Genomic DNA, 22,462 nt, shown 5'->3' on the forward strand with positions numbered 1-22,462 from the left:
CAGTGAATGTTAGTAAGAATGAGTATTGCGTTTTTAAGTGGGTAGGCGGCTTTAGGCTTAAGTAAATAACCAAAACTCACTCCACCACAAGGAGGTCACCGAAGCATGATTTAGTCTTTCTTGTTCGCTCTTTGAACTAGATATGTTGTGTTCTAGTTGTGAAACAGATTTCAACTAGCTTGTAAATAGGAATTTTTGTTTGTGGTATACTTTTTCGGTTGTTGTATTTTAATAGTTTTATTTTTATTTTTTCTCTAGTTTTGTTAAAGTATTTTGAAAACATTCTATTTATTAACTACTGTTCCTTGTGTTCCTTAACGAGTAAAAGCTGTATTCTGTATATTTTGTTTCGCTTTGTCACGATTACGACTGAATGGTACCATTAAAACTGCAATTTATTCTTTACTTTTACTTTAAGCCATTTCAAATGCATTATTCATGTCATTGCCCTAACTTCTCTCTGTTAGTCTCGCTGTAGTTCATCGTTGTAAGTTATGAAACATTGTGCAATTAAAGGAAAGAAAAGAGAAAACAAACAAAATCTTTTTCAATTTAATCAGGATGGTCGAGCACGTTGAGCAGTCAGAAATTTAGTAATAAATGTTTTCATCAGGAACAAAGGCAAAAATTGATTCAAATCTCACAGCTTTTTCAACATTTCCTTCCTGTTAAAGCGGTGTATGCACTTCGGAAGGAATCGGTCAAGAAAAAAATCAAATGGGCAGCAGCAGCAGCGAAAGCAAGCCAGAGAGGGTGAAGAAAAGCCCCAAGAAATCTCTCCCTCTCCTTTGTTCTGCTGTTCGTGAAGCTGTTTCTTGACCCCTTTCCTTCCGATCTGCATACCAGCCTTAAAGAGCAATTCCAGCTCAAATCAGAAATTTTTCTGGTACTTTTGCACCCGACCCTCTCCGATTTCAATGAAACTTTGTAGACATGTTATCCTAGGCCTATATAAGCCATTTTTGTGTATATGGAGCCAATAGAACTCGAAAATAGCATTTGAGATTTGTATTTTGCAATTTAAAAATTACTGTATCTCGAAGCCGTTGCATCGTATCAAAAAGTGGTCAGAAACAAACTTGTATTGTAGGAAATTGGACGGGCTTTCTGAAAAAAAAAATACACACCACTTCTATGAGATTTTTCAGTTTTGAAGTTTAAAAGTTAATTTTTTTAGAATCGATAGTGGGAATCGATTCCCCAGACAATTCTACATAAAAGTCTCCATATTGACCATTTCCCTAAGTCCAATCCTTGGGAAGATACAGCGGTTTTAAAAATAAAAATGTTGAAAAATAGGTTTTTTGGTGATTTTGGCAATTTCTATATGACAGACTTGGTTTTTCTGTCTCGTAAATATTTTTACCGGAAAGCTCGTCCCATTTCCCATAAGTTAGCCTTTGACAGTTTTTTTATTTGACTTGACTTTATATTTACGTAAGCTTATTTACTATCCAGGTTTCTACCACACTGAAAAAAATATTCTATTTACAGTTATGAGCAATGTCATTAAACTTATATCTGTAAGCCCATACAAGACAAACTTATGGGAAATTGGACGAGCTTTCCGGTAAAAATATTTAAGAGACTGGAAAACCAAGACTGTCATATAGAAATTGCCAAAAACCACCAAAAACCCTATTTTTTCAACATTTTTATTTTTAAAACCTCCCACTATCGATTCTAAAAAATTTTGACGTTTAGACCATTTTTCAAAAAACAGTTGCAGTCAATGATTTTTGTATTTTTTTAGGAGAGACATACCATCCTGCATTTTTCGAGAGTCTTTTTGTAACATTTTAGGCTATTTCCTCAAAAAATTTGAGCGAAAAAAATCATGAATCACCATCAAATTTAACTTTTAAACTTAAAAACTAAAAAATCTCATAGAAGTGACGTGTATTTTTAATTCAGTGTATTTTTCCAGAAAGCCCGTCCAATATCCTACAAGTTTGTCTTTGACCACTTTTTGATACGATGCAACGGCTTCGAGATACAGTAATTTTTAAATTGCAAAATACAAATCTCAAATGCTATTTTCGAGTTCTATTGGCTCCATATACACAAAAATGGCTTATATAGGCCTAGGATGACATGTCTACAAAGTGTCATTGAAATCGGAGAGGGTCGGGTACAAAAGTACCAGAAAAATTCCTGATTTGAGCTGGAATTGCTCTAAACCTTTCCCACCACAAAGTCAAGTTTTTGGGTTACCTTACCCCTCTTTGTTTAAAATGATTAGAGCAAATCATTGAAATTTATTGCGAGAATTAATTTTTACTTTATACGAGTTTTGTTTGTAAAATACTAAATTGTTTTACAAAGCACCATATTTAACAAGAAATCATATTGCAAATCATAAAAATTTTAGTGTTTTTGGAAAAAAGTAATTTGTGATTTTTTGAGTATTATACAAAAACACTTGAATCAATTGAAAATGCATTCAAAATTATGCTTCGCTTGATAGCCATATTGCAATTTATGAAAATTTGAGTATTTAACAAAAACGGTATTTTGTGATTATTTCAGTATTTTAATGAAAAAAACGCAAATAAAGTGAAAATGCATACAAAAATTTTATACCCAATTGATAAAAATTTTAGTATTTTCGAAAAAATACGCTATTTTGTGAAAATTTTACTATTTCAAACAATTAAAGTGAAAATGCATACAAAAATTAGATTCGTTTGATATTTCAATTTATAAAAAAAAAATAGTATTTTCAACAAAGAAAAGGTATTTGTAATTTTTTCAGTATTTTAGTAAAAAAAAACTCAAATAAGGTGAAAATGCATACAAAAAACCATGATTCGCTCGGTACCCATAATGCAATTTATGAAAATTTGAGTACAGTCCAGACTTGATTATCCGAAGATTGTTTTTTATGGATAATCGGATACGAATAATCAAATCACGAACCAAAAAAAATCGTATTTTTTTTTATTTTCTTACTTTTAACATCAGATTCGAGTTTTGCGACTACATTTTAGTCAAATTTGAATGGTTGATTGCCTGTAAAATTAAAAAATGCATTTTTTCAAAATTAAATCGCCGCCGTTTTGGTCGCCATCTTGGATTTCAAAATTCTAAATTACTTCAGAGTAGTTTAGGGGTCATACTAAAGTTCAACAATCGAAAATAAGACATCGAAAAATTTGTTTTTTCGTGATTCGATAAACAAAAAGCTCAAATAAAGTGAAAACACATACAAAGATTTGATTCGTTTGATATTGCAATTTATGAAAGTTTGAGTATTTTCGAAAAAATACTGTATTTTGTAAAAGTTTTAGTATTTTACAAAAAAAAACTCTTATTAGGTGAAAGTGCATACACAAATTTAATTCGTTTGATACCCATATGAAAAAAAAACGCCACGATACCCATATTGCAATTTATAAAAATTTGAGTATTTTCAAAAAAAGTACGATATTTTGTGAACATTTTAGTGTTTTACTAAAAAAAACTCAAATAAAGTGAAAATGCATACAACAATATTGCAATTTATAAAAAATTTAGTATTTTCGAAAAAAGGTATTTTGTAAAAAAATAGTATTTTACTAAAAGAAATATTTAATAAAGTGAAAATGCATACAAAAAATCGATTCGTTTGATACCCATATTGCAATTAAGGAAAATTTGAGTATTTTCGAAAAATACGATATTTTGTGAAAATTTAGTATTTATTTTAGTATTTTACTAAAACAATCTCTAATAAAATGAAAATGAATTCAAAATTTCGCTTCGTTTGATACCCATATTGCAAATTACGAATTTTACGAAAAATGCACTTTTTAAGAAATTTGAGTATTTTAAAAAGAAAAACTCTAATTATTTGGAAATGCATATAACATTTTGATTCGTTTCATACCCATATCAGAGACATAATTTTTTTTTAAAATTTGGTGTTTTCAAAAAATACAATATTTTGTGAAAATTTTAATATCTTACAAAGAACTCTAAATAGTGAAAATTCATACTAAATTTTGCGTCATTTAAAACCTATATTGCAAATTTATTTATTCTTCTTAGTATTTTAGAAAAAAAGTTAATTTGTTAAAAATATTTTTTTATAGACAACTGAGAAAATTGTTTAAAAATTTAATTAAATGCTTTGTAAAACGGACAAATAATAATTGATATAAAACAATGCAAAAAATAAAAATGAAGAAAAAAGAAATTTCTTAAATTTTCAAAATCTAGAGGAACAGCATCTAATTCCAGCGTGCCTCTAATGTTGCCATATCAGCACTTTGACATTCAATTACAGCTCATTAAAAGCGTTTTCAACTGATATCGAGTGATCATTAGCTCACTAAGAAGTGAGCGAGCAAGTTTCTATCAAAAGTTATGCAAAATTAGTTGTTTTAATAGTGAAAATCAGAAAATTGGCTAAACCTGAAAACGGCGCTGGTACTTTTTTAATGTTTTTTTTTTTTTTTTGACAAGAGCCAGTTAGTTTTCAACTTTAAATGAAGATAAAAACTTTAAACGTGTTTTTTTTTTTAATTTTCCATGAAGAATAGGTTTTTTTTGGTATTTGGGCTTTTCGAATATCCCTGAATCAATGCGGTTTCAATTCAAATCTGCTTTATTGGAAATTAGCCTAAAAAAAATCAACAATTTCTACATTAGCTCGACCATCCAAGAAAGTTTATGAATGGAAAACCGAACTCTGAAGCCTAATTCGTCCCATCCATTAAGGGAAAACAAGGTTTAACATAATAGTCACATTAAATGTTTTAGTGAAAGAGGGGAAAATTGAAACACATAAAAAGAAGTAACAAATGGCGTAACCAAAAGAGTTTTATGTGCAAAAGACAGGCAGAAACGGACAGGAAGATAATTTTAAAACACAGATGATAATGTTCTAAGTCACGCAATCTTTCCCCACGATTTTTAGTTGTGCTCTGTTTGTTAATGTTTTCTGCACCAACGCTCATTCCCTCTCTCAGCGCTACGCGACTCATGTAACAACACCACGGTGCGAACCAGTCTCTCCACAACTAAAATGAAAATGATGCTAAATAGGGCTATAAAAAAGAATATCATTTTTCAAACAATTTTTGCAGCAAATATTGTAACAACAGAAAAACAGATCGTGTAAAGCACAATATCAAAATAAAACCAATGAAAATACAGTTTCAATATGTGTTTGAATATTATTTTAAGGGCCTTTTCTCAAAATTGAACTGGTCTCAAAGTTTTACTTCCCCTTTCAACTGCCATTTATTATCGGCTTCAGCGCAATCATATAAACCGGATACAGCCCCTTGGGAAAGTCCTTCTGGCGCAGCTCCTTAACCACCCTCAAATTCCCCTTCGTCAGCAGCTGCTTCATCAACGCCAGCGGCCTCGTCACCGACGAATCGCACCGATCCAGCTCCGGCTTATCTCCGTTGGTAAAGTTCTCCTTGATCACCATCAACCCATTCCGCCGTAACGCCTTCGTGCACCGAAAGAAAAACTCCACAATGTCCTCGTCCGTCAGGTGACCCAGCACCCACTGGGACCATATCAGATCGTACTTCCCCTCCTCCGGAACAAACTCCTGCAGGCCCTTGTTGTAGATCGTGCCCAACTTCCCGCTCCCCTCAAGCTCCTTCCCCGCCGTTTCGCAAAACGCCCCATCCTGCTCGGCCAAATCCACCCTGTCGAACCAGGACATCAGCAGCCCCTTGCTCACCCGTCCAATTCCGGCACCGCAGTCCAACGCCTGTCCCCGGCCCGGCGCCGGTTTCATCTTGAACAGATTCTTCAGAAATTGATCCGACCCGCGAATGTCGGTGAACGAAATGCTGCCGAAGCCACCGAGCATCCCGTCCACGGTCGGCGCAATCCGGGACCAGTACTTGCGCGCATCCTGGTAGTATTTGTCTTCTTGTTTGGCGGTTGGGATCGGTTCCGAAGGCACTTGTTCCTCTTCGGTTGGAGGTGGTTGGTCTTGGTCGACGTCGGTGGTGTTGTTGTTCGCCTCGCCGTTGGCAGTGATGTTCGGTTCGGTTTCCATTTCAACGAATATTCCGGATCGCACACTCACGGGGTACAATTTTATTGTAAAATTAGTTTTTTAAACATGAAAATAAGGAACTTGAAAAGTTGAAAGACCCATGGCCTTCTGAGCTGAATGAAAGTCGGGGAAGTAAACAAACGAGCATAGAAACGCACGCGTTCGCGCGAAGTGGGTGGTGTCATTTTTTTTATGTTTGGGCGAGGTTGTTTTGGCAACGGTTGGTAACCAGCAGGGCTGAAGTTTGAGGCAAAGATATCGTATTTAAAAGATGAACAACTTTTCGTTGGAATTTTTTTAACGAAATAATGGGATGTTACTTTAGAAAAGTCGCTGAAAATCATGCATTCATGTAGATATCTAAAATAATTCTTATGAATATGCGTTGGGAGACTCTACCGAACTATATTTGACCAATATTTGAGATCCAATATAAATTTTACGAACCAGATTTACCAGATTTCCAGCATTCTTTGAAATTACCCCAAAATCCAATCAGTAGGTCTATTCCCGTACTTGCAGAATTGCAGAATTTCTGCAGCTTCTGCAGAATTCTGCAGCCAGCATAAGTCACTTTTTTGCAGCACGTTCCCGTACTTTTCAACTCGCTCTCTTCATCTCTCTCTTTTGCAGAAGTTCTGCAAGGAGAGAAGCCGCAATACTTTTGCCTGGGTAGCGCGTTCCAGTACTTTTTCTGCAATGTTGTACACAGTTGAGTGGATTTACTCAAATTGGGTATAGAAGTTTTTTTTTAATTATTTCAAAACAATTAAAAAAATCGATTGACAAAAATGGTAATTGAAAGAAGTTTACCTCTAGAACGGGGACTTATTTTTTATGCAAATCAACATTTTATCTAAAAAAATCAAGCATGTACCATTCATTAAACTAGAAATTAATAATGCTTAGGTAGACATTTTATATTAGAAACAACTCAAAACTTTTACATTAGGTAAACAATTTAAGAAATGAGAATGGCAGGTACGTTTAAAAAACATAATTAAAAAAAGAAAAAGGTTTAATATAGAAGGTAAATTTATCAAAATCAAAAATCAAATTATTCGCTCTACAATCGACATGCCTTGGCGTTCTCGATTGCGAGATTACTACTCGAAACTAGGTGTTCGAAGGCTTGATTGTTGAGGCAATTGCAAACCTCTTTTTACACCGTAGCTTCCATCCACCCCGGGATTCGAACTGACGACCTTTGGATTGTTAGTCCAACTGCCTACCAGCGACTCCACCGAGACAGGACCCAGGGAGACGACTCCTACACCTGGACTGAGCTAACGACCTAACCTTTTTTTAGGTTAGTCCGGGGCCAACATTCACTTCCCGTCCGACGGAAGGCGTGATCAGACAAATCTCGTCTCGAAAAATGAAATGAAATAAATTTATATAGACCATAAATACATGTTTTAATAGCAAAATGTTTGAAAGATAACATAAATAAATTATGATTGGATTTCACATCGAAGAACAACGGTGACGCAGCGAAATTGACAAATAAAAAAAATGAATCACAAACTCTACAATTTTGAAACTCATAAATTTATAAATCTGAAAATTAAGAAATTCGTGATTAAAAATATAAAAAAAATATTTTCAAATTGAGGAACTTGAAAAAAATAAATCAGATATTAGAGAAATTTAAAAATGCAAATATTTATTTCTGAAAAAAAAACAATAAATCAGAAATTCAAAGCTTGATAATTCAAATAATTAAAAATTAAACATTGAAAATTTCAAAAAAATCTTAATTTTCAAAATTTGAAATAAAAAATAAAGGTTTCTAACTTAAAAGTTCCTAAACTTAAAAATTCAAATATTTTTAAATTCGAAATAAATGAATCAAAAGTTTGATTATTTCAAAGTTCAGAACACCAAAAATCCAAAAGTTACAGTTTAAAAAAATAATAAAAAATTAAGAAACTAAAAAAAAACTAAAATAAGTAAAATTTTAAAATTCTGTACATAAAAAAATGAAAACTCAAATATTAAAAACATAGAAACAGTTCGTACTCTATTTTCCGAAGAACTCGTTAAAATGTTCAATCTCTAAATCCTCTAAACCTGATTTTCTAACGACTCCAAAAAAATGTACTTTTTGTGATTCAAGATGGCGCATTTAAGAATTTCCGAATTTTAGAATTTAAACTTCCTAAAATTTAAGAATTCGACTAAATTACATCACATTTTTTGGTTCAAATAAGAATACAAATTGGTAGCACCGTTAAAGGTACAAATTATTATTTGGCAATTAAATTTACCTATTATTTAAACACACATATTTAGTCTATTCAAAAAGTTATCATTTCAACACTAAAAAATATCGCTATATCATTTACATTAATGAACTAAGCATGAAATCGTTAACACAAAAAATCGTTCTCAATAAAACCAGACATAATAAAACTAACTACCCAAAAAAATCATCAATTCAAAATATACAAACGTCTCTTCAAAAGACTAATTCAATTTAGTGATAATAAAAAAATAAAATATTACAACTAGGGGAGTGTGGGGTAATTTGGACACCCTAAGGAAATTGCTCTGTTACGGGCTGTATGAATATTTTAAAGGAATGTGGATGACACCAGAGGATGATAGAGACCATATTTGATGGAAAAATGTCATTCATTTCGATAAATTTTGATGAAAAACCCATTTTTCGTTTTCGTTTTCGTTTTACGGAGCAAGGTGGGGGACGCGGCCTCAAGTCAGTCCAAGTCCGGTTTCTTGTGGAAAAAAGGGTAGTGGCCGAACTAGTATTGCATACCAAATGAACACCACCGGAAGATATAGGGGATCGGGAGGGGGGAGGTGAAAGAAAATTAGTGTTGATGTGAGTAGAAAGAACTTGGATGATTTGAGCAGTTACGGTAATCTAAGTTTAACACTGAATAAAGAAAATCTGAAATTATGATTCAATCAAAAACTAAATTGAGATTTATACAAAAGGAACCTAGGATATATTACTAATTTAATGGAAATCAAATAAATTTACTGGAAAATTAAAGATTTTTTTTTTTGCGGAGCGAGGTGGGACAGCTAGGATCAAGTCAGTCCAAGTCCGGTTGTGTCAAGGAAAGGTAATGAATGTGTTAGCCTGTGAAGTGCCACTTACACCCCATGGGGAGCGGGGAAAGAGGACATGATTGGGTAGGTTATAATGAGATTGTGTATGTGAGAGTGTGTATTGCTGTAAATATTCTAATTTGATATTTCGTTCTGAGTCGTGTGGTGTTCGTTTGATCGTTCGGAGTGTGAATCGGCGCGCGAGAACCCGCTAGAAAGTGATAGAAAGTTCTCGAAATCATTGAAAAAGGGGTCGCGGTGTGGCCAGAAAAGTTGGGCCATCAGTCGTGTGGTGATCGTTTGATCGTTCGGAGTGTGAATCGGCGCGCGAGAACCCGCGAGAAAGTGATAGAAAGTTCTCGAAATCATTGAAAAAGGGGTCGCGGTGTGGCCAGAAAAGTTGGGCCATCAGTCGTGTGGTGTTCGTTTGATCGTTCGGAGTGTGAATCGGCGCGCGAGAACCCGCTAGAAAGTGATAGAAAGTTCTCGAAATCATTGAAAAAGGGGTCGCGGTGTGGCCAGAAAAGTTGGGCCATCAGTCGTGTGGTGATCGTTTGATCGTTCGGAGTGTGAATCGGCGCGCGAGAACCCGCGAGAAAGTGATAGAAAGTTCTCGAAATCATTGAAAAAGGGGTCGCGGTGTGGCCAGAAAAGTTGGGCCATCAGTCGTGTGGTGTTCGTTTGATCGTTCGGAGTGTGAATCGGCGCGCGAGAACCCGCTAGAAAGTGATAGAAAGTTCTCGAAATCATTGAAAAAGGGGTCGCGGTGTGGCCAGAAAAGTTGGGCCATCAGTCGTGTGGTGTTCGTTTGATCGTTCGGAGTGTGAATCGGCGCGCGAGAACCCGCGAGAAAGTGATAGAAAGTTCTCGAAATCATTGAAAAAGGGGTCGCGGTGTGGCCAGAAAAGTTGGGCCATCAGTCGTGTGGTGTTCGTTTGATCGTTCGGAGTGTGAATCGGCGCGCGAGAACCCGCTAGAAAGTGATAGAAAGTTCTCGAAATCATTGAAAAAGGGGTCGCGGTGTGGCCAGAAAAGTTGGGCCATCAGTCGTGTGGTGATCGTTTGATCGTTCGGAGTGTGAATCGGCGCGCGAGAACCCGCGAGAAAGTGATAGAAAGTTCTCGAAATCATTGAAAAAGGGGTCGCGGTGTGGCCAGAAAAGTTGGGCCATCAGTCGTGTGGTGTTCGTTTGATCGTTCGGAGTGTGAATCGGCGCGCGAGAACCCGCTAGAAAGTGATAGAAAGTTCTCGAAATCATTGAAAAAAGGGGTCGCGGTGTGGTCAGAGACGTTGGACGGAGTGTGGATCGACGCGAAAGAACCCGCGAGACGTAGTGGAAGTTTCGTGAATTCATTGAAATAGAGATTCGCATCGTCGTTTGTGAGATTAATTTCTGCTTACGAGCCGGTTGTTTGCGCTCTTGTCGGGAAAAAATCGTGAAGTTTTTTTTTCTATTGAGCAGCACTATTTGAAATTATCGTGATACTATAGTATGAACGTCACGTCGCCGAACAAAACGTTAATTATAATTACATTTCGTTTTGAAAGCCCTTCCCATAGCATCGTTGCTCGGATGGCACGCCGGCGGTAAGAAGTTAAAGAAATACGCGATTAAGGAATTGATAAGTCTTTCTCATAGCGTCGCAGCTCGGAATGCAACTATAATGTTTCACTTTCTGGTCATATCATCTTCCAATCATGAATCCTGATCTATTTTAAATTGTACGTCATCGAATAATACGGCAATTCAAATTTCATTTCGGTTTTTAAATTGTACGTCACCGAATAATACGTCAATTCAAATTTCAATTCGGTTTGAAAGCCCTTCCCAAAGCATCGTTGCTCGGATGGCACGCCGGCGGTAAGAAATAAAAGTACGCGATTGATAAGTCCTTCTCATAGCGTCGTAGCTCGGAAGGCAACGATGGTTTCACTTTCTGGTCATATCATCTACCAAGATGAATCCTGACCTTCCCTTTCCTTCCCCTACTAACACAATTCCCCCACTTCCCGTGATGCTTGAAGGAGATGCTGTGGATTCAACGGTCTCATGCGGTGTCAACAGGTATAGAGCGACAAACTCTGTGTCTGATGAGTCTGCAACTTCAACTATCGGACTAACATTCCTACCTTTGTTGAACTGCATCTCCTTGGGGGGGCGCCGGTATTGACTTAAAGCAGAGATCTTCAGGGGTTATACAGTGAGGATGATTAGCTCCCACTATTCATCTGTTGGTTCATTGTGTAACTTCAGCTGATCCGTCAATAACGGAGTAGCAGCTCATTGGCAGTCAACCATGCTCATGCTCATGCTCATGCTAATTTGATATTTCGTTCTCTATCGCCGCTCCCCACAGTGTCATAAAAACCCCGTCTGCAAGAGCAACCCAAAACTAGTTTTGAAGGTTCTAACTGTTTAAAGTAAAACTGTTAAAACTCCCAAAACCAGGATCAAGTAGCACGTGCAAACGGAGTACATTTTCCATACGCTAACGGACTTTTACTGATTGACAACTTGACTGTTCCAACAAAGCAATACGCAAAATTAATTATAAGGGAAAATGCCAGAAAAACTTTTTTTAATGGAAATTACTGTATATATAACCTGTAAAGTTAGGAAAAATATAAAGAGTCGAATCTCTGGTTGTCAATAACTAAAGGGACCATCGAGACAGATAAAATAAGAATCCAAAAGCCGATTCGATTAGAAAATCTAAGCAAGGTGTGATCGTCATTGAGATCATATTAACAAAAAGAAAGTTTAAATAAAATCAGATAGACCGTCAAAATAGAGAAAAGTTGGGATAAAGAGAAATGGAAAAAAGAAAGCATCGAAAAATGAAATTTGAAGAACTAAATAAATCTTCTACAGAAGGAGGAATACATAGAGACATTGACAACCAGTGAGCCGACTATAAATAATAAAGACAACTAAAGTCACATACCTGATGATGGGTAATACCTTGGGTAATACCCATCTTACCGATCACTGGGAAAAAGCACTTTTTGCGGGAGCTGCAATTGCTTGATGGCCTACATGCCTTGGCGATCCCCAGGTTGAAGTTTCAATCGCTTACAGCCGCATCCGGAACATCACGCAGACGCTGTAGTTTCTCATCGTCCTTTTAGTGTTCGTCTTCCTTCCTTCTGGTGTAAGCTGCTTTCTTTGGTTGTTCTGGTTTTATTTCTCGATCTTGATCTGGAACTGGTTCGAAAAGAACAGAAGAAAAAGGACAGCAGTATCTTCGTTTTCGTTTCGTTTTACGGAGCAAGGTGGAGGCGCGGCCTCAAGTCAGTCCAAGTTCGGTTTCTTGTGGAAAAAGGGTAGTGGCCGAACTAGCATTGCATACAAAATGAACAACACCGGAAGATATAGGGGATCGGGAGGAGGAAGGTGAAAGAAAATAAGTGTTGGTGTGAGTAGTAAGAACTTGGATGACATGAGCAGTTACGGTAATCTAAGTTTAACACTGAATAAAGAAAATCTTAAATTGTGATTCAAAGTAAAAAGGCCCGGAATAAATTAAATTATTAGTTAATTAAATAAAAAAAATGTAACTTATCGGAGATCTATACTAAAGAAACCTATGATGTATTCCAAATTTAAAGGAAATAAAAAAAATACTAGAGAGCAAAAGATGAAAACTAACTGCCGACCTGTCGCGTCTGTCAGTAGTCCTGTCGTACATTACAAATAGAAACAGACACTTCGACCAAATCAACTAATAATTTAAATCCAATTATTCATCTACGGAAACCTAACTAACTTTAATCAACAACCTAAACTAAACTGCCTGAATGTAAATTTAATCTCAAATCCTCAAATGTTTTATTACAACGCCAAATAAGGTAAAGGACCTTTTTAAACCAGCCTTGCCGCTTCCAAAAACCAATAAACATAAATGAACAGTTCATAAGTTGAACACTCGTCATTAAGACGACTATTTCGTGCATTCCAGTTCATTAGGGCACACAAGCTTTGCAAACAAGAGTGTATCTCTATAATACCTTATGTAAACTGTCATTTAAGTGAAGGAGACACACTCTTGTTCACAAAACCCATGCGCCCTTTTGAAATGTTAGGCTCCATTTGATCGTCAAGGCTCCAGTAGACCCTCGATTCGCAACAATGGTAGATACAACCATAATCCGTCAACCGTTAGTTCAACAGATTAACGAATTTTGTCCGATGTCATTACATTATTGATTGACCGAGACTCTATGGAAATTTTGACATATCAAAATAATACACAGCTTATAATATACTTATATATCTATGTTTTCTGCAGCCCTACCAGGCCTAGAAGAGGCATCTGTTTATTGTGAGTAAGCGCTTGTTTTCAGAGTTCATTTTTTCAATTTAAAAGGGAGGGGAGACTATTTGCTTCAATGAACTCCTACTTAAGCCCTGGGACCATCTCTAACACTGATCACTCCTAGCTAGGAATTTACACCTAGACACAATGTAGAGATCCGATCGCAAGTGTTGGCCGGATAATTGGGTAATATTATCAATATTTAATTTTATAATTGAGCCAACCCGCTAGCGGCGACAAGATCCTTACTCATGCCCAAGGATAAATTTTGATGAAAAACCCATTTTTATCGCAAAAATTAAAAGGTGTCCAAATTACCCCCACATTTTTGTGTGGGGGTAATATGAACACCCCTATGGGGTAATTTGGACATGCCTTGTGGGGTAATATGGACATACCTTGTGGGGTAATATGAACACCTTTTGTGGGGTAATTTGGACACATGTTGAAGAATAAGTTTAACATTTGATTTTTTGAGCATGTTTTTTATCCTTCAACCTGGTTTTGTAATTGCTTTATATTTTGAAGTGTTGCTCACAATATTTCATCAAAGGTTTAAATAATGATTTTGTGATAGAACTATAATTCAATAGGAAGATAACAACGTAATCATTAATACTGAAATGATTTAAACATTGATTCTGGATCAGGCACACTATACTTGTTTTTAGTGATTAAGGTATCGTTTATGTTTATATAAATCAATCTTTATATAGAATTTATTAGCCTGAAAATATCAATTTTTTTTATTTAACATTCTGTAGCCCTTCAAATTTAAATATTATTGTAAACCAGCATAGAAATTAGAAATGTCAAAGAAATTAAATAAAAGCAATCAACATTAGATTCTTGTTGAACGCCAAATGTACAGTAATCAGATTTTCATTAATTCGAATATTGAAATAAATTTATCAAAATTACAAAATAGGGGTTTTGTGAAAGTTCTCATTGCTCACATTCATTTTTGATTGTTTTGACATATTAAATCCCTCTAAATTTACCTAAATCCCTTTAAAAACTCATCCAACCATGAAAGTTAATTTTTTGTTGCCTGAAAGGTAGACTTTCAGGTATGTCCAAATTACCCCACAAGCCATGTCCAAATTACCCCCATAGCATATTCTATCATAAATTGCGATTTTTGATGATAAAAATGGATAAAATGCACAATTTTTATATGTACATATCTAAGGCATCGTCCAAGCAACCCCCTTAAACAAAAATTGACTTCTTTTTTGCCATATGACCCCTGCAAAAGCTTATTTCCCAACCCTCAAATATTAGAACTTAAGGCGGGGCCAACCGGCCTTTGGAATCTTTTACATATTATACCAAAACTACTTAACCTATTCCAACTTTTTTGGTTTAGTCATACTCCTAGGCCATTACTAGTACTAGCCTTATCACTTAAATTGCCGTTTTCACTTTATATCCGAAGAAAACGTGATTTTTAAAGGGGTGTCCAAATTACCCCCACTGTCCATATTACCCCAAACTCCCCTAATAATAAAATGCTTGATTTCACCAAAATTGCAAACTTTATGTAAGCGTGTACTCAACATCCATCACACCAACTTGCAGTCACACTGAAAGAAACTGACATAGCAAAACCAAGTGCTTTTTCACGTGAGCTCCTCAAAAATTTGGCACAACAATTTCACATGCTTTTCCTTTAACTCGATTATGTTTAACATGTCACATGGATGTGATATTCATTTGAAATCAGCTGATGGCAAGCTAATCCTTTTTCATTATTTTATCGCAAGGTGTCCATTTCAGATTCACATGAATTTCACTTCGATTTGCCCCATTTGACTTTTCCCATAATTTCGAAGAGAAAATCACGTGAGATTGAAATGTATAGGCATTGAACGGTGTTCGGTGAAAAAATTCATTCGTATAAGATGGCGATGAACGACGGACGTGCTCAAATCGACGAAGTCGTTTCTGTGAAAAACTTAATATTTGTTTTTGGTTTTAAAATGAATGTTTTCGTAAATAACTTGTTAGTAAGTAATAAATTAAAGAACCAGTTCGAATTTGCATGAATATTAATATTCTTCGTGTTTTTTCAGCAAATCATGATCGAAGTGCTGAACGAGATGGTTTTCTATCACAGTGTCCTTGGCCACTCGATCCGGATAATCAAGGTCGATTCGGTGGGGGACTCCACTCCGGAACTGTCGAGCCCGTATCAAGCTGTTAATCAAATCCAAGTTCCGGTTCCCGCAGCTGCAACGATACCACCACAAGCGCTCCCGGAAGCTGTTCCGTCGCCCGTGCACCTACTACGAGAAAACTGTGCCGCCGAGTCCGAACTTGTTTTTTTTAATTAAACCTTTTACGTGAAAATATGCAAAAAAGGCCATCGGGCCTGGTTGGTTTTTTGTTTAAATAATTTATTGGAGTAATTTATTTTAAAAAAATACTTATTGTGCAATAAAGTGTGTTTGTAATCGCAACAAAAAATATTTTTAAAAATATGCAGAAAACTATACTACAATTTCACGAACACATGGATTTCACTGGAAAACCATTCCATATACACTACAAAATCATTCAATATTCATGTGCACATCATTCCAAAGTCATGTGAGCTTTCACGTCAAATTAACGTGTTTTACATTTAGATTTGCAAGTTCGTGCGATTGATTTTTTTCAAGTGATTTTCACGTGACATTCACGTGCCAAGTAGTATGGGGCAGATTCATGTGTAAAACATGTGATATTATCATGTGCCTTTCTTTCAGTGCACTTTTCAACAAGAAATAGAAGAGAGAGCTTGCAGAAAAGTACGGGAACGGTTTTGCTGCAACTTCTGTCTCTCTCATTGCACAATTTCTGCCTGGGAAAAAAGTTACTTATGTTGCAGAAAAGTACGGGAACGCTCTGCTGCCGATTTCGTGCAGAATTGCAGAATTCTGCAGTACGGGAATAGACCTAGTATACTGCCCATGTTCGCATAAATGTCCCATATGCAAAAACAGCAAGCTGAGAAAAACGCATTTCAAGTTTGTCCCACACATAAGGCTACGTGGTAAGTTTTCACGCAAAAACTGGATTTCCTCCTGATTTCTAGAACAAACTACACTGAAAATAAGCCACACTTTTTAATCAAGTGTCCATACATATGAATGATTGAATAAAGCCACATCATAGATCTAATTGGTTTGTGTTTCAACATCAATCCAAATTACAATCAAATGCAATTGTTTGGGCGATTGACTTTTTGGTAATTTTTGACACGTTATTTTCATTCGTGTGGCTCCAAGGGGCAAGAAACTCCAAGTATAATTAGATAATTTTTTAGCCCCTTGGGTGGCTCAAGCTTTTCAAGTGTTTTTCTCATGAATTTGTCCCACTGTCTTGAACTATTTAAAGTGATGAGGAAAACACTTGAAATTGATCTTAAGATCTACACAAAACAAGCAATATTCAAAGTCAAAGTGATTTTCCACTTAAATTTAATGTGTCCCACTGATGGCCTATCTACAATCACTTAACTTAGAAAATTTCACTTAGCTTAGGAGTTTGAATCAATGGAAATGAATCTGATCTTCTACAATGAAAAGGAATAAAATTAGAAACTTGACGTATGTTTTAGAAAATGTCAAAATCAACGGTAAGTTGACGTTTCCATATCAAAGGTAAACAAACAACTGCATAGCAACGTATATCAGCCCAGCAAATTTTCTAAGTTGATTGTGGATGACGGCCGTAAGTTGTGTACATTTTCTAAGTTTTACTTTACTTAACTATTCTAAGCTAAGTGATTGTAGATAGGCCATGATTGATTAAAGCGCGATTTGATTTTAAATCCACAGTACGGATCCGGATTTTAAATCCGCAGAACGGATCCGTATACGGATGCGGAACAGTGTGAATGGCTGCATATGAAATGCATTGGAGAAATCGCGTCCGCACTGTGCGTCCGTACTGTCAAATTTTGTGCGGATGCGGTATAATGTGAATACACTTTTAAGCGGTGTATGCACATCGGAAGGAACCGGTCAAGAAAAATTTCAAATGGGCAGCAGCGGCAGCAAAAGCAAGCCAGAGAAGGTAAAGAAAAGCCCCAAGAAATCGCTCCCTCTCCTTTGTTCTGCTGTTCGTAAAGCTATTCTAGATTTCATTGGTAAGTTTTCAAACGAGCACTTACAATGAACTCAAATTGATGAACTCTAATGCATGTAAAATGTCACAAACAGGAATCAGGGAGTAGGAAGTAGGACGCGAATGTCAAGAAAATGAAGGAATTCGACGAAAACCGGGAGAGAATTGAGCGAAAAGAGACCGGAAATGCTCATTTTTCTCTCAATTCTCTCTCGTTTTGCACAAACGATGAACGTTTTGACCGAACGATGATCATTTTGCTTCGTGCGTGTTTGAAAAGATCTCAGTGAAATCGAGAATATTTCTTGTCCCCTTTCCTTCCGATCTGCATACTAGCCTTGAAGCTGAAATCTTTTCTGGAGTTTTTTTTTTTTTTGAAAAGGTCCAATAAACCAAATTTTCAGTTTTTGCGTTTTGGGTGTTTTTGAAACCGCCTTGAGTCAGAGGTGTTAAAAAACACCCAAAAAGCAAAAATTAAAAATTTGGTTTATTGGACCTTTTCAAAAAAACTCCAGTTTTCCTCTTTTCCAAAAATTTACCTTGAAAATTTCTCTTCTATGGTCTCACCCATGCAGCAAAATTCATTTGTTGACATCTCCGATGCGTTGGCTACCAATCTTTCGTATGCCAAATTTTATAACAGTTTCACCCCCTCACCCTCTTCCCACCCGCAAAAAAATATTGTTCGAAAGTGGGGTTGCAGTGCAGTGTCGTGCGGGAGAAAAGTTATTGCACAAGTGTCACAACAAAAATAATAATCATGGCAGACAAGGCGGAGAAAATTGCTGCGGCTCGGAAAAAGGTACGATATTTTGCTTTTTAAACAGGTGATTTTGGCTTGTGAATGTGTTTGCTTGATTTATGAGCGATTATTGATTAAAATTAGATGGGTTTCGGCTTGGAAATTCCGGATTTTGGCGTGTTTTACGCGAGAAACAACATCCCCTTTTCACACTCAAAAGTGACGGCAAATTTGACACGTCAGCCTGCTTGTGCTGGTTGTCTGGAAATTAACTTCTAATGCGCGTTTTAATTTGTCTTCGTCCAGCTCAAGCAGTACCAGTCGAAGCAAAAACAGGACTCGGTTCCGCGGGGCAGCGAGCCAAGCTCCGCCCGGGAAACTCCCGTTCCGGCCCAGTCCAGCAGCAGCAGCAGTTGCTTCAGCGATCCTCCAGCGGCGCATGTTCACGAGGACATCCAGAACCAGAATCACCTGCCGGCGTCGTCAGGTCCTTCGTCGTACGGTGGTCCGGCGGTCGCGAGCTACTTTAACAATGGGGGTGGTCATGGGGTGGCGGATTTCTTCGCTATGGAGCCGCAGGTTGCGCGGCCGGATGTTCCCCAGATGGAGGCGAGTGTGCACAGTATAAACCGGATTTCCGACGGGATTGGCCAGTTGATTGCGAATGCCAGTGCGGATTTGGGGCCGCAGAATACGATTCTGGAGCTGGAGTCGGAGAAGGCGGAGCTGGCGAGGACGTTGAACGCGCAAAAGTTGGAGAATGACGAGTTGAGGTTGCGGCTGAGGAACAATCAGTCGACGGTGGAGGAGCTGCGGAATGAGATCGATAAGCTTAGGGTGGAGAACAGCACGAAGGTGACGAGCGAGCTGGGACCGATTCAGGAGCAGCTGCAGATGCAAACGCAGGCCGTTGGTGTGATGGTGGGGGAGAAGGCTGAGTTGATGGGCACCGTTAGCAAGTTGCAAAGCTTGGTGAAGGAGCGTGCGAACGAAAATGACGAGCTGCAGAACCGGCTGAAGGCTTCGCGAGCCACGGTGCAAAAGCTGGAGAAAGAGATCGAATCGATGAAACAGTCCGGGTCGCGATTCGAGTCGCTCGAGCGAACCATCGGCGTGCAGCTGAACGAGTTTCAGGAGGAAGCTAACAAGTTCCGCAAGCTGTACGAAGATCTGCAGGAAGATTTGGGCGAACACAAGCAAAAGTTGCTTGTGAGGAATCAGGAATTCCAGATGGTGCAAAAAGAGCTGGAACAAACCCGGTCCGACCTCAGCCTGTCGAAACTCCGCATCGAACAGCTCTCCTCGGACGACGACCTGGACTTTAACGCCAAAATCGAGGCGTTGACGCAGCAAAACTTGATAAAAGCCCAGCAGATTAAAGACCTGCAGGAAATTATCAAACAAATCGGTGCCGAGCGGGACCAAAGCAACCAGCAGTACCAAAATTACGTGCTTCATCTGAACAAGGAGGTCACCAACTTGGCCGACAAAATCCGCGAGCTGACGGAGGAAAATAACGACCTTTCCAGCCGGGAGGGCGATTTGGTGCGACACGTGGGCGAGCTGGAACGACAAATGCAGCAGCAGCTGAGCAAGGAGAAAAAGTATGCTGCGCAGCAGCAGGAAGAGGACAAACAGCCGGAAGCGGGTGACCGGCAGGCGCTTGAGGCGGAGGTTAAGCTGCTGAAGGAGAAGGTTGCGACCATGGAGGTCGAGCGGGCGGAATATATGGTGAGTAACAAGGACAAAGTAATCTCTCAATTTGAAATTACAATTTTCACAATTTCAGAAGCAAAACGAATCCGTTGAGCTGCTCAAGCGTGGCTACGAGGATGGGCTCAAGGCGCGCGACGAGCAGATCGCCTCGCTGCAGCTAACCGTGGAACGGCTCCAGCAGGACAAACCGGACGTCGCCCGGCTGATGGCGGAGATCGACAGTGGCAAGGTGGGCGCGTCCCGTGCCGTCGCCCAGAACATGGAACTAAAGGCCCAGCTCGAGGAGATGCAGAAGGCGTTTGTGCAGATTGTAATTTGAGTTTAAGTGAAATTATCGAAGAAATTCTAACTGTTTATAATTTTGCAGAGTAACGACAAGCTGGAACTGACGGAGAAGCTGCAAACCGAGCTGCACCTCGGCAAAGAGATGAAATCGACGTACGGTCAGCTGGAGACGGAACTTCACTCGATCCGGGAGAAGCTGCACTACAAAGACGAGGAAATGATTCGATTGGCGCATGAAAATACCGAACTTAACAAGCAGCTGCTGCAGCAGAACCAGGAAATTGACCGGCTTCGGTACTACGAGTCGCGCGCCAGCGATGGCAACGTCCTGCAACTCGAACTCCAGCGCGCTCAGCAGCAACTTGAACAAATGCAGCGAAGCGACCACGGTGAAAACGGATGCGATGGTCACGGTCACGACACTCACCACCAACACCATCATCACGACCAGACCGATCTGCACCGCGAAATTGACGTTCTCCAGCAGGAAAAAGCCGAACTAGTAAAGGTCATCAACAACTTCCAAGCCCGCGCCAAGGCAAGTCCCGGCCACGAAAACCACGCCGACCAGCCGCCACTGGAAGCCAGCGAAACCATGTCCACCGTCAGCATTCCCACCCACGAAGCGATGGAAAAGCTGCAGGAACGCTTCCGGCGAACCATCCTCGAAGTCGCAGAACTAACCGACGAAAAGCAACGCCTCGAGCACCTGGTCCTGCAACTCCAAGGCGAAACCGAAACCATCGGCGAGTACATCACCCTGTACCAGCAGCAGCGACGCCTCCTCAAGCAAAAAGACATGGAACGGGACCACCAGCTCCTGCAGCTGGCCAACGACCGGGAAATGATGAAGCTCAAGCTGAAGGAGCTCAACTATTTGGTGCACCAACTGGTCGCGGAAAAGGGCCCACCCCGGCATGACCACGACCACCACCACGAAACGGCAAACACCCCCCTCGTGGACCTGCCCACTCCGTCGCCACCGCTCACCGAAAACGGTGACAACGGCAAGCCGGCGGTGCACATTCGACCCACGGAAACGGCCGGCCGGATATTGTCGCTGCTGACGGACATCAAGGAGGCGAACATCCCGTACGGCAGCGGCGTCCAGCACTGTTCGTGCTGCTCGGGGCGGTTGGAAACGGTTTAGGGATTTAGACGGGGGGTGGGCTTAGTCATTAACGTTGTTCAGTGCAGTGCGTGAAATTGCATTGTTTTACAATAAGGGTGTGCAATCAAGATCGTGCCGCGCGAGTGGAAAACAATAGCAAGCAACAACACAGTTGTGTCAATATTTTATACCTTAAACAGGGGAAAAAGCATAAAATAGAAAGGCTTTCTACAGATTCTGGCAGAATTGTGTTTTTGTTTCTTTTTGATGACAACTCTGTGATAACTTTGACAGCAGGACTTGGACGGCGAAAAAATAAAAATATAAATTTTGAAATTGCAAGCCATAGTTTCAACATTTGCATGGAAAAAGTGTTTTAAAATGCTTTTCAAATTGCTTATAACTAAAAATAGAATATTTTTTTCAGTGTGGTAGAAACCAGGATAGTAAATTTGATTACGTAAATATAAAAACGATATAAATCAAAAAGCTGTCAAAGGCAAACTTATGGGAAATTGGACGAGCTTTCCGGTAAAAATATTTACGAGACTGAAAAACCAAGTCTGTCATATAGAAATTGCCAAAAACCACCAAAAACCCCGTTTTTTAAACATTTTCATTTTTAAAACCGCTGTATCTTCCCAAGGATTGGACATAGGACAATGGTCAATATGGAGACTTTTATGTAAAATTGTCTGGAGAATCGATTCCCTTTACCGGTTTTCAAAAAATTTGACGTTTAGACCACTTAAAAAAAACAGTTTTAGTAAATGATTTTTGTTTTTTTTTAGGAGAGACATACCATCCTGCATTTGTCGTCAGTCTTTTGTTTATTTTTTTTTTTTTTCAAAAAATTTTAACGAAAAAAAATCGTGACATCACCTTTAAATTTAAGTTTTAGACTTAAAAATCAAAAAATCTCATAGATGTGGCGTGTATTTTTGTTTCAGTGTATTTTTTTCAGAAAGCCCGTCCAATTTCCTACAAGTTTGTCTTTGACCACTTTTTGATACGACGCAACGGCTTCGAGATACAGTAATTTTTAATAACAAAATACAAAAATATTTAAATATCTTACGCCCTTCTCAAATGTT

The 22,462-nt window shown here is 38.5% G+C and overlaps 3 protein-coding genes across 3 annotated transcripts; 2 read left to right on the forward strand and 1 right to left on the reverse strand.

Moving 5' to 3' along the window:
- Positions 1-5,211: 5,211 nt before the first annotated feature.
- On the reverse strand, positions 5,212-6,174 carry LOC120421870 (alpha N-terminal protein methyltransferase 1). Its single transcript, XM_039585166.2, has one exon. The coding sequence runs from the start codon at positions 6,005-6,007 to the stop codon at positions 5,216-5,218; it is 792 nt and encodes a 263-aa protein (XP_039441100.1). The 5' UTR covers positions 6,008-6,174; the 3' UTR covers positions 5,212-5,215.
- Positions 6,175-14,992: 8,818 nt separating this feature from the next.
- LOC128092703 (uncharacterized) lies at positions 14,993-15,737 on the forward strand. Its single transcript, XM_052707057.1, has 2 exons — positions 14,993-15,410; positions 15,477-15,737. The coding sequence occupies exons 1-2, from the start codon at positions 15,306-15,308 to the stop codon at positions 15,735-15,737; spliced, it is 366 nt and encodes a 121-aa protein (XP_052563017.1). The 5' UTR covers positions 14,993-15,305.
- A 2,459-nt stretch (positions 15,738-18,196) lies between these two features.
- LOC120421859 (golgin subfamily A member 2) lies at positions 18,197-21,603 on the forward strand. The gene is made up of 4 exons (XM_039585157.2): positions 18,197-18,316; positions 18,563-19,987; positions 20,046-20,282; positions 20,340-21,603. The coding sequence occupies exons 1-4, from the start codon at positions 18,275-18,277 to the stop codon at positions 21,405-21,407; spliced, it is 2,772 nt and encodes a 923-aa protein (XP_039441091.1). The 5' UTR covers positions 18,197-18,274; the 3' UTR covers positions 21,408-21,603.
- The last annotated feature ends 859 nt before the right edge of the window (positions 21,604-22,462 follow it).

Source organism: Culex pipiens, chromosome 2 (assembly GCF_016801865.2).
Source record: "Culex pipiens pallens isolate TS chromosome 2, TS_CPP_V2, whole genome shotgun sequence".
In the NCBI taxonomy this organism is placed as follows: Eukaryota; Metazoa; Arthropoda; class Insecta; order Diptera; family Culicidae; genus Culex; species Culex pipiens.